Here is a 12,500-nt window from a genome sequence, read left to right on the forward strand (position 1 = left end):
CACAAAGGCACTCCAGCAAAGGACAATAAACTTTGTTCATGTACATTTTTCAAGATGGAGCTTGTAGACCTCCCTGGTAATGTATTTCTAATAAAATAAAGAACCAATATATGTTCTATATTGTCAGAATTTATATAGCAGAGGTCTTCTGGTTTTTGTTGATCATGAAAACCACAGGATTAGTTTGATTCTACATCAATACTATGCTGGCCTAAGATTATTCATTACAGATTATGGTATAAACTTCAAGTGGATTTCAACAGATCACAATTACTAGAAAAAGATTTCCAATTTTAAAGTGCATGACATCATATGCTTTATGTGATATGATGTTTTTCCATGACCAATGAGAGAGAATTTTTCACACTTTCACAGTACACCAGTTCTCTCAAAAGATGCATAATTAATGACATGGTAATTAATGACATGCATAATTAATGACATGGCAATTCTGTAGGTGTCTCTTAAACATTTACCAAAAATTTCTCTGATTTACTTAAGTCAGCAATATGATTTTTTGTATGAATATATCGTTTATTAAATATTTGAAATATTAAGGACTGATGATATATAGATTTTAAATGAATTAGATAATTTGAGTAATTATTTCATACCTAAAAATAAGCTCTATTATCACCATATTATAAACTCAACATTTTTACTTTGATATGAATATTTAAACTTTATAAATCCACTTGACTAAAAAAAAAAAAAAAAAAAAAAATGTAAATCTGAAACATGTAAATCACAACTGATCCTATGGATTTGCAGTCACGATATAATAAAGTGCTTATAAATAAACACACAATTCATCAAATCTTACCATGAAAGTTGCATTAAGCATTCTCAAACGAGACTTGAATCTCCCCGTCGCTATAGAATGGTATAGTAAACTCTGCGTAAGTCCCCAACTCTGACTCGATTCCGGACCTTATATCGTGTCTGTGCAGCCTCTTCTCTTCCCCACATGTCGCTTTTTTAAGGCTATTAAGGCAGCTTCTCCAATGGGGCCGAATAATTCCACCTAACGCGCCAGCGGCCGAGGAGGCAACAGGTTCCGCAGCGTCCGCCATGCCGCTCTGTTTACCATGATCAGCTGATCAACGTTTCTGCTTTGTTTACTATAATCAGCTGATGGACGTTTTATTTTATTTATTTATTTATTTATTTATAATATTTCTTTATTAATTTATATTTTTTGTTTTTATCTTTTCGTGATTTATCTCATCATTGTAATTATTCTATTATTATTACTATTTCTTTACTATGATCAGTTGATCGACGTTATATATATATATATATATATATATATATATATATATATATATATATATATATATATATATATATATATATGTATGTATGTATGTATATATATATATATATATATATATATATATATATATATATATATATATATATATTATGTGTATTTATTTTTGTTTGTACTTTTCATGTATTATTTTTTATCATTTAATTTTTATCTTATCATCGTTATTATTTTCTACGATGATCAGTTGATTCGCGTAAACAATCATACTAATAACGTTTCAACTTTTCATTCTCGTAATTACCTTTACAGATACCAATTTTGTTCTTGGATTTAACCGAATTACCTTTATTTTTCGAAGTAATTTCTTCAATGTCATTTTAAACAACTATGAATTTGTAAATGTGAGAGTATTTACTTGAATATTATTTCTTTAAATATTTATAAATTTGTAAATTTTCATCAATCTCAGTGTAATAGAACAATATAATTACGGACACTTTCAGATTCTCCAAGTTAAATGTTAAGGGTGTGTATGTATGCACGTATGTTAAGTATGTATGTATGTATCTTCGTATGCTTGTATGTATGTATGTATGTATGTATGTGTGTGTGTGTGTGTGTGTGTGTGTGTGTGTGTGTGTGTGTGTGTGTGTGTGTGTGTGTGTGTGTGTGTGTGTGTGTTTGTATGTATGTATGTATGTATGTATCTATATACATATAAAAATGCATATATATACTGATAGGCCTCTATACACATACATTAATTTTTCGATAAAGGGACTCGAAACGACTCACACTTTCTAGGAAAATTACCATGATAGTAAATAATCACTGAATTTCCTATTCATATCGATATATATTTTTCAATTTCTGTATTTCACGAGAAAAGAACACTATTCTTTATCCGATAACTTATCCCTCTCTAACATACATACTGTATCTTTCATCTCTGGTGCGTTAAGGATGGTAAAGCCGAAATGCAAGTGCCAAATTCACCCTTAAAAAAAGAAGAAAGAAGAAGAAGAAGAAGAAGAAGAAGAAGAAGAAGAAGAAGAAGAAGAAGAAGAAGAAAAAATTCTCCCAACCCTATAAATGGCCCATGAAGCTCTTGGCCAATCAGGGCTCGAGTTATTTTTATCTCACACGTTTTTGATACTTTTGCTTTTCCTTATTATTATGGTTTAAGGGGTGACTCACTAATAATAAAAAATATATATTGTTAATTTGAAAAATTACTTTGAATGTTTTTACCCAAAATTCTTGCTCTAATTAACACCGATTACTCCAGAATTATTAAAAAAAGATACAAATAAATCCGTACTTTACATATGACTTAAAAATACCTTAACCCAAGGTCATTTACCTCAACCAAAGATGCCGGGTGCACCCATATGTCTGTCGTTTTCTTTTGTGAATTTGTTGCACACAAATGGCTTTAAAAGTCCGTAGTTTATGTGTCCTCAACTGATTTCCCATCACTTTGTATTTCTAATCTTACTGTTGTTGTTGTCGTTATGACTGTTATCTATATTAACAGGTGAGCTAGATATGACTAATAATTAAGGTAAACTACTTCAGTTTACAGTAGTTTTAAGTAATATCTAAAGTACGGATTTCTTATTTATTTATTTATTATTTTTTATCTAATAATAATAATGATAATAATAACAGTAGTAGTAGTAGTAGTAGTAGTAGTAGTAGTAGTAGTAGTAGTAGTAGTAGAAGTAGTAGTAGTAGTAGTAGTAATAATAATGATAATAATAATAATAATGATAATAATAATAATAATAATAATAATGATAATAATAATAATAATAATAATAATAATAATAATAATAATAATAATAATAATAATAATAATAATAATAATAATAATAATAATAATAATAATAATAATAGTAATAATAATAGTAATAATCATATTACTTTTTATTTATTTATTTATTTATTATTTTTTTTATTATTATTATTATATATATATATTTTTTTTTGAGTAATTCTGGAGTAAATGGTTTTAAGTCCTTGATGATTACATACTTGTGGAGCCATCTATGTGCGAAAAGAAACAACAAACAAAAAGACAGCGCATATTTCATGAGTTTTATCCGTCTCGCCCGGTGGTTCCTGGTGGATACCCCGGGGCGGAGGGCATTGTGCGTTGGGAAACCGTGTACCTTAAGCACGCCGTGAGGAGAGGCTTCAGTGACGGGAGCAATCTTTAAGGTAAATCGAGGCAAGACGAAGAGGACAAGGAAAATAAAAAGCAAAGAAGTGTGTGAGAAAGGGAAGAGAGAAAAGGAACAAGAAGAAAGCGGAGAAGAAGAAAATGGACAGAGAAATAAAGAGCAGAACATATAAAACAAGTAGTTTTCCTGCAGGAAGAGAGCGGTGCGTATTTTAAGGAGGAAAAACATTATCTTAAGCGGGCCGTAGTTTGTGAACGAAACCTTAAGTGTATTCTGAAACGTCGGCTTATTCGGATTTAAAAAAGAAGAAAAAGAAGACAAAAAAAGTAAACCATCACAGTGATCTAAAACCATTGCAAAAATCACGCAATATACGTGCACAGAAATCCATTTTACAATATTGTAATAGTGAAAATTAACCTCCGATTTCCAGAGAAGATATTTCAGCAAAGAATTTCAAAGAAAAATGCGTAGGTTTAAATGGCGAATGAACACAGGATTTATAATGGCAATTCTATTTACGTTGTTCATGTTTCTGAAGACGAAGGAGAAGATGATGAGGAGAGAAGATGAAGCCGAAGGTAAGATAACATCAAGGAAGGATATTGAGGGGAAAAAATGCTGTAGATTTAGAGGTAGATAGACTGTTGGATGGATGTATAGACAGATAGGTTCATGGGTCGCTGGATATATAGTTAAATGGATTGATTGAAGACTGATAGACTGACAGGAAAAATACATAGTAAAAAGGGAGAGGGAAAGGTAAAGGTAAACGGAGACGAAGAGAGAGATAATTAAATAAGTTGATATTATAGTTATCCATAGATAGAAAGGAAGACAAATATGTGAGTAAAGAAGATAAATAGATAGACATATTAAAGAATAACCCCAACCACACACACACACATACATATATACGTATACACATACCCATATCTATACATACATATATATACATCTATCTATCCATACATGTATTTATGTATCAATGTGCAGTGCACGTATTTATGCAATTACCCATGTCTTTCTCTGGTCACCAATGGGTCTAAATGAATTGTTGCTATTCCGCAGGGTCTGTCTCTGACGCCGGGCTGTGGTGGCAGACGCTCCTGTGCGGGGACCGACGGCAGAGCAAGGCACAGAAGACGCTTCCTCTGCCAATGCTGTTCAGGTGAAACACGCTCAAGCACACGCACACGTACACACACAAGCACACACACATACACACGCACGCTCACACGTACATATTTATATGTATGTATGTATATGTGTACGTATATATATATATATATATATATATATATATATATATATATATATATAGATATATAGATATATATATATATATATATGTATATGTATGTATGTATACGAAGATTTTTTCAAGCATTCACAAGCACATGTGCGTATGTTTAAGTCGAATAGAAAATGAAAATAAAGAAATGAAATAATAATGAATATACAAACAAATAATAAGTAAAATGAGTTGAAATAGAAATGAAATGAATAGACATAAAATTATGATAAACGGCCTGTCCCGCAGGGAGGCGGCGGCCGCGGCGAGCGACGCCAACGTGTTCCTGACGGAGACGGCGTGCAGGGCGCGGCCGGCGCCCCGCGCCTGGTGCGCCGTCGAGAGGTACTTTTATCATCATCATCATCATCATTACTGTTGTGTATATACATACGTATACACACATGTAAACATGCACGTCAACATACAAACATACATGCATGCAGCACACATCATTACATAATGCATCAGTACATGCAGAGCATACCCAGCAAGAAACCACGCACGTATACCCTGATTATACCCCCCCTCCCCCCAGCTGGGCCCGCCAGAACCCGGCGTCCCGCGTGTGGTACCTGCTGACGGCGCCGCAGCTGGACGACTCCGACGGCGTGGCGTCGCTCCTCCTGCGGGCGTACGGGAACCTCCGCTTCGCCTCCCTGGACGCCGGCGAGCTGTTCAAGGGCACGGCGCTCGAGGGCGTCTTCGCCTCCGCCGCCTGGTTCCTCCACTCGGGTGAGGGGGAGGCGCCTCCTTGGTTTTTCTAAATATCTACATTAACTCTGATTGCTGTCCAAATATCTAAAGGGATTTTGATTAATTTATCTGTGTACATTAATCTTGATTGTTTTATCTCTCTACATAAGTTTACGTCAACTAATTCTGATTAATCTGTTTATCTGTTTACATCAATTTTGATTAATCTGCTCAACCATCTGAATTTTGACCCACCCTTCTGTATACATTCATTCATTATTTATTTATATGTCTGTCTATATTTATCTATATACCTACAATAATTCTGATTAATCTATCTATCTATCTGCGTTAGTTTCGGTTAGTCTATTTATCTGTATACATTAATTCTGATAAATCTCTTTACTGTGCATCGAGCATATAGATAACAAGACAGATAAGTGAATGAATAAATATTTTAAAAATTTATAGACAAAATATAGAAAAGCAACAAAGATATATTGAGATCAATTCGAAGAACAACAACCAAACCCATTCTTCAGTATATAAAGGCCTATATCCAAATAAGAAATACACAGAATGCAAATTGCCTCGACTCGCCAGCGGCATCTGAGGAGGAGGACGTTCATGCAGCTTCCCCCCCCCCTAAGGGCTATGACGGTGCTGCATGACCTTAATGAGAGTGACGCACAAGTCTATATTAGGGTTACAGAAGCTAGAAAAAAATCTATAAATAAATAAATAAATGATAATGATAACAATAATGATAATTATAATGATGATGATGATGATGATGATAATAATAATAGTAATGATACTACTACTACTACTACTACTACTAGTAATGATGATGATAATAATAATAATAATAATGATGATGATAATAATAAAGAGGTTTAGAATGACAGAGATAGACAAGGGTAGGTACATTGACAGGAATAATCAAGATAGCATGTTAAACCCAAATAATCGAAATGAATAAACGAAATAAAAAGATAAGCAAAGTGTAAACAAACCAGACCCACACAATACACAGCTCTAGATAAACCGTGTAATGTGTAAATTCGCAGCCACATAAACACTCAAATTCCTTTTCCTCGCCAACAGCATAACACGAGGTAATTTAGAAGAACAGATCCACATTTTACGAGACAAATCCCGACATCTAGATTTTAAACACTAACCCGAATAGAACAACAAATGCTTATATTAATAAATTCATAATCGAAATATAAAACAAATCCACATTTAAGATTTGTCGACGGAATATGAAACAACAAATACATAAATTAAATTTACTAACGAGGTCACTCCCCGCCCTCTCCCCCCGCAGCCCACCCCCCCGTGGTGCTGAGCGACCTCCTGCGGGCGGCGCTGGTGTGGCGCTTCGGGGGCTTCTACTGCGACTCGGACACGGTCTGCCTGAAGGACACCAGCGCCCTCAGGGACGTGGCCAGCTACGCTCAGCAGGACGTCGGCAAAATCGGCAGTTTCTGCTTCCACTTCCGAGATCATCATCGGTTCCTGGAGACGCTCATGGAGGTCCAGAAGGAGAATTTCCAGGTGGGAATGAGCGGGCGTGGGAATCCTGCTTGGCAAGGGACCGGACGCGCTCAGTCCAGGGAATGCGCAGGGAAAGGGAGGCGAAGCGAACTTGCCTCGGATTGGGTGCGTTCGAGGCCTCGTCAGGAGGAGAGTTTTGCATACGTCAGGAATTATATATATATATATATATATATATATATATATATATATATATATATATATTTATATATATATTTTTTTTTTTTTTTTTTTTTTTTTTTTTTTTTTTTTTTTTACATACATACATACATAGTGCGCATATACATGCATACGCGCATACATACTTACATACAGTACGTATTTACATACATACATGCACACACACACACACACACACACACACACACACACACACACACACACACACACACACACACACGCACACACACGCAATATATATGATGTGTAAAATTTTGTTTAATACCCCAGGCTATATAAGAATATAATATATGCACTCACACACACAACTCTACTTCTACCGGTTTCTCCTCCTTCCCCTCTACCTCTTCTCTTTCCTGCTCTTCCCTCCTCCTTCTCCCCCTTCTCCTCGTTCTTCTTTCCCTCCTTCCCCCTCCTCCTCCTCTTTCTCTTCTTCTTCTTCTTCCTCCTCCTCTTTCTCTTCTTCTTCTTCTTCTTCTTCTCCTCCTCCTCCTCCTCCTCCTCCTCCTCCTCCTCCTCCTCCTCCTCCTCCTCCTCCTCCTCCTCCCCCTCCCCCTCCCCCTCCTCCTCCTCCCTCCTTTCTTCCCCCCTCCCCTCCCTCTTCCCCTCCTCCTCTTCTTCCTCCCCCTCCCCTCCCCTGCACCGATACTCAGCCAGTTCCTCTTCAACCCGACAGCCGAACACATGGGATTCCGTCGGGCCTCTGTCGTTCACCAAGACGTCGCGACGACTCTGCGGCGAGGACGACCTGTCCAGGCTGAGCCCCGCCGGGAGCACGACGCCCGTGAGCTGCGGCGACTTCCGGCTGCTCCCCCCGCGCTTCCTCACGCCCGTCCTCTTCTACGACGTCGGGGAGATCTTCGCGCCGGGGGCGGGCAGGGACTTCGCCAGGGTGAGTGGCTGCAGAGGAAGGGGGGAGGGACGAAGGGTACGACCGGCTGGGACTGGGGGGGGGGGGTCGCCAGGGTGAGTGGCTGCGGAGGAAGGGGGGGAGGGACGAAGGGTACGACCGGCTGGGACTGGGGGGGTGGGTCGCCAGGGTGAGTGTCCGAGTGGAGAGGACTGGGAGGGATTTGCCAGGGTGAGTGGCTGCGGGAGAGGAAGGATCCGGTTGGCTGGGATTGAGAGGGCCGTCGCGAGGGTGAGTGTCCCCCTGGGTGAGGTTGCAGAGGAGTTTGGGATGCTAAGTGTCCGATTTGATAGGATTGGAAAGGACTGAGTGTCTGATTTACGGGGATTGGAAAGGAGTTTGGGTCGCCAGGTATCTGTTGGAAAAGGACTAAGTGTCGGAGTTTCTACGTGTCCGATTGGCTGGGATTGGAAAAGGAGTAAACGTCCGATTTCCTGGGATGAAAAAGAAATTCACGTTGGTAAGTGTAAGATTAGCTAGAATTGAGAAAGACTTTGGGTCTGTATGCATTCGATTGTTTAGAACAAGATGGGAATAGAGAATGATAAGTATCTGATGAAAAGAGATATAAAAGGAGACCGGGAGAGTAAGCACCTTGCCGGAAGAAGCTGGAAAGGAGTTCGAGAGGGTAAATATCTGACTGATTAGGCTTGTAAGTGACCTGAGGCGGGTTGAAAACGAGTAGGAATGACCGGTTTCCAGGGGCGGGGAAGGAGTTCGTGTTGCTAGGTGTCCCATTCACTGGGATTGGAAAAGAATTCAAGCTTTGTGTATGTCCGATTCGTTGGGAATGGAGAGAGTTCAGGTTGCTAAGTGTCCCATTCACTGGGATCAGACAGGACCTCGGATTAGTAAGTGTTCAAGCGACATGGGACTGGAAGTGAGGTCCCGAGGGAATATCCTATAGGCTACTGGATACGAAACAGGCTCATGATGTATGCAGGGATATATATCCATAATCGGAAATAAATCCAAGAATTCGCAAGGAAAAATCGTGGATTATGGACTAAAAAAGAATTCGGATCATTAAGCTTTGGGACTGTCAATTTCGTTATCATTGCAAGCTTTATCATAGTGGCGATAATTCCCATCGTTCTATCGTTCTTGTTATCACTGCTATTATTCATATGGTAACAATGGTAGTAATGACAATACTAATACTATCACTACTACTACTACTTCTAATGATAATGATGACGATAATAAAAATAATACTAATACTAATACTAATAATAATAATAATGATAATGATAATGATAATGATAATGATAATGATAATGATAATGATAATGATAATGATAATGATAATGATAATGATAATGATAATGATAATGATAATAATAATAATAATAATAATAATAATAATGATAATGATAACATTAATAATAGTGTTAATGGTTACACAAAGAAACACACATGCATATATGTATGTGTGATACATGCATATATATATATATATATATCTATCTATCTATCTATCTATATATCTATCTATCTATCTATCTATCTATCTATCTATCTATCTATCTATCTATCTATCTATCTATCTATCTATCTATATATCTATATCTATATCTATCTATCTATCTATCTATCTATCTATCTACCTACCTATCTATCTATCTATCTATCTATCTATCTATCTATCTATCTATCTATCTATATATACACATACACACACACACACACACACACACACACACACACACACACACACACACACACACACACACACACACACACACACACACACACACACACACACACACACATATATACACACAGTATGTCCCTATGAATATAAATATTTATTTTTCCCTTAGAAATTCAACGGCACCTACGTCCTGCACACGTACACGAGCCGCAGCAAAGACACCCCCTTCCGCGCGGGGTCCGAGAGTCACTTCGATGTGGCGGCCAAGATGTCCTGCCCGATCACCTACGAGCTCCTCTTAAGGAACGCTACTGCTGTCTAGGTTCATTCATTTGGTCTCTCTGTCTCCCTCCCTTTCTATATCCCTCTATCTATCTCTTTCCTTCCCTCCCTCTGTAAAAGGCACTTGACCTTAATACAATGGCAAGCAGGGGTAGTCATAATTGTTATAAACGACTTGACTCTTTATTATAAACAGTGAAGAGAACACACGAGACGATGTCTTGGGTAATCGCTGAACGCGAGGTCGCGTGTCCGGCCAGCCACCCCGGAGGCTGGTGGTGTGTGTTGATCTGCGACCGTGACCGCTGGGCACGAACTGAGAAGTCAGACAGGTCAGATAAAATCGTCATCTAAGCCCTCACTGAGGCGTTGGTTCTTAACTCGACTTAGAGCCACGTGGCAAGCAGCCACGTGGTCTATTGTCTAATGGCTTATACAAATCGTGCTTATATACGCTGGTATACCCTCTCCACCTCCTTTCTTCCCCCTCATCTCTCTGAACATACGCGGGTGGACATACAGATAGATAGATAGCCAAATAGACAGACAGACAGACAACCAGACATCCATATAAGCAAATAGCCGGACAAATCAATAAACAGACAGATACAGTTGTATACCCTAATACAGAGATGTACAAATAGCCGACATATAGCCATTAACTTTATTTAGAAATGTCTTCTGTTTCTTTAAAATCTCCATACGGAGACGAACCGTATTCACATTGACAAATAAAAAAAAAAAAATGGTATGAATGAGAATGAATATCTTCACAGTACAAGAGATGTATTTGACCGGATTCGAAAATGTCTTCATCAGAAACACGTGAGTTTATTACTTAAGTATATTATCTAAGTTATTGCAGCCTGAGAAATGCATATCTATTCGTAGACAGTTTTGTTTTATTTAGTCAGAACCATCAAAGTGAGAGTCTCCAGATGTTAAGAAAAGTACGGAGAGTGTTATTCACAAAGATTAGAAATATAATGATTAAGACCATGGCACGGAATCATTAAGAAAGCCCTCAGTTATCGATCGAATGATGAATTTCAGAGTGATTATAATAATGATGATGACTGTGATGAGAATAACATCAGTGATAGCAATAAATATGTTGATAATGATAATTTTGATATTAATAGTAGAGTAATGACAATAGTAATGATAATGATGATAATAACAATGATGATAGTAATGATAATGATTATAACAATAATAATGATGACAATAGTAATAACAATAATAATAGTAATAATGATAATAATAATAATAATAATAATAAAATAATAATAATAATATGGATATATATATATATATATATATATATATATATATATATATATATATATATATAGAGAGAGAGAGAGAGAGAGAGAGAGAGAGAGAGATTTATATATATATATATATATATATATATATATATATATATATATATATTATATATTATATGTATATATATACTATATATATATATATATATATATATATATATATATATATATAAAATATAATATAGATAGATAGATAGATAGATAGATAGATATATATATATATATATATATATATATATATATATATATATATATATATATATATATATATATATATATATATATATATATATATGTGTGTGTGTGTGTGTATATATATGTATATGTATATATATGTGTGTGTGTGTGAGCGTGTATGAACAGAAAGAAAAATGAAAAAAGGATACCATGTTAGCGGCGTGACGCTGAAAAAGATAAATAATAAGCAGGAAAAAGGGTATTTAATCAGACGATGATAATAATCGCAGCTGAAAAATCCTTATTTTGCTTGAATAAAGACATGAGATTACTTTGATTTTCTAAATATGACTAAATATAACTTGTGTTGAGGAAGACGTGACGACGGAAGCAAATAAAAAAAATAACAATAATAAAATAGAATAATAAAAAAATGGAAAAAAAGTGAACGCAGAAACTATATATCAGATAAGTTGAAATTTATTATGTTTTCATTTATTTATTTGTTTTGTTTATTTTGTCCGGATGGATTGTCAAATTTAGGTAAATCCGTTTGAAAATAATGCATCAAAAATTTTCGGATTTATCTACTTATATCCTTTGTCAGAATGAATCGTCAAATTTATATTTGATAATGAAACATTGTCTCCAAAGGACACGGTTATCATGCTTTTCCATCATAAATTAATGTTTTTTTATCCTAAAACACAAGTGCTAGTCAGAATCTCCATTTGAAAAAAGTTTTTTTCTATAAATTTCTACATTATCATTCTCTCTCTCTCTCTCTCTCTCTCTCTCTCTCTCTCTCTCTTTCTCTCTCTCTCTTTCTCTCTCTGCTTCCCTCTCTCCCTCTCCCTCCTTCCTCTCATTCTCTCTCTCTCTCTCTCCTCTTCCTTCGTCTCCCTCCCTGTCTCACACCTCTTCCCAATTTTCTCCCAAGGATAAGGGTCGGTT

General features: G+C 36.3%; 1 protein-coding gene and 1 long non-coding RNA gene across 3 annotated transcripts in view; one reads left to right on the plus strand and one right to left on the minus strand.

Annotated features, from left to right (window-relative positions):
- LOC119573403 overlaps positions 1-1,222 on the minus strand; it is a 3,184-nt gene extending 1,962 nt beyond the window's left edge. Inside the window, exon 1 of one of the 2 annotated variants that reach the window (XR_005228808.1) lies at positions 824-1,222. This is a non-coding gene — a long non-coding RNA (uncharacterized LOC119573403). The remainder of the gene's footprint in view (positions 1-823) is intronic. The other variant, XR_005228807.1, reaches the window with a different exon arrangement.
- Positions 1,223-3,946: 2,724 nt separating this feature from the next.
- Positions 3,947-10,078, plus strand: LOC119573601 (lactosylceramide 4-alpha-galactosyltransferase-like). The gene is made up of 7 exons (XM_037920812.1): positions 3,947-4,040; positions 4,531-4,630; positions 5,003-5,098; positions 5,292-5,488; positions 6,783-7,012; positions 7,869-8,084; positions 9,926-10,078. Exons 1-7 carry the CDS (start codon positions 3,947-3,949, stop codon positions 10,076-10,078), a joined length of 1,086 nt encoding a protein of 361 aa, XP_037776740.1.
- The last annotated feature ends 2,422 nt before the right edge of the window (positions 10,079-12,500 follow it).

This window comes from Penaeus monodon, chromosome 5 (genome assembly GCF_015228065.2).
Source record: "Penaeus monodon isolate SGIC_2016 chromosome 5, NSTDA_Pmon_1, whole genome shotgun sequence".
NCBI classification, from domain to species: Eukaryota; Metazoa; Arthropoda; class Malacostraca; order Decapoda; family Penaeidae; genus Penaeus; species Penaeus monodon.

Coding starts and splice junctions, on each gene's coding strand:
- LOC119573601 (XM_037920812.1), top strand. CDS start 3,947: ATGAACACAGGATTTATAATGGCAATTCTATTTACGTTGTTCATGTTT. Junction 5,099..5,291: donor GCCTGGTGCGCCGTCGAGAG/GTACTTTTATCA, acceptor CCCTCCCCCCAG/CTGGGCCCGCCAGAACCCGG. Junction 7,013..7,868: donor TCCAGAAGGAGAATTTCCAG/GTGGGAATGAGC, acceptor TCAACCCGACAG/CCGAACACATGGGATTCCGT.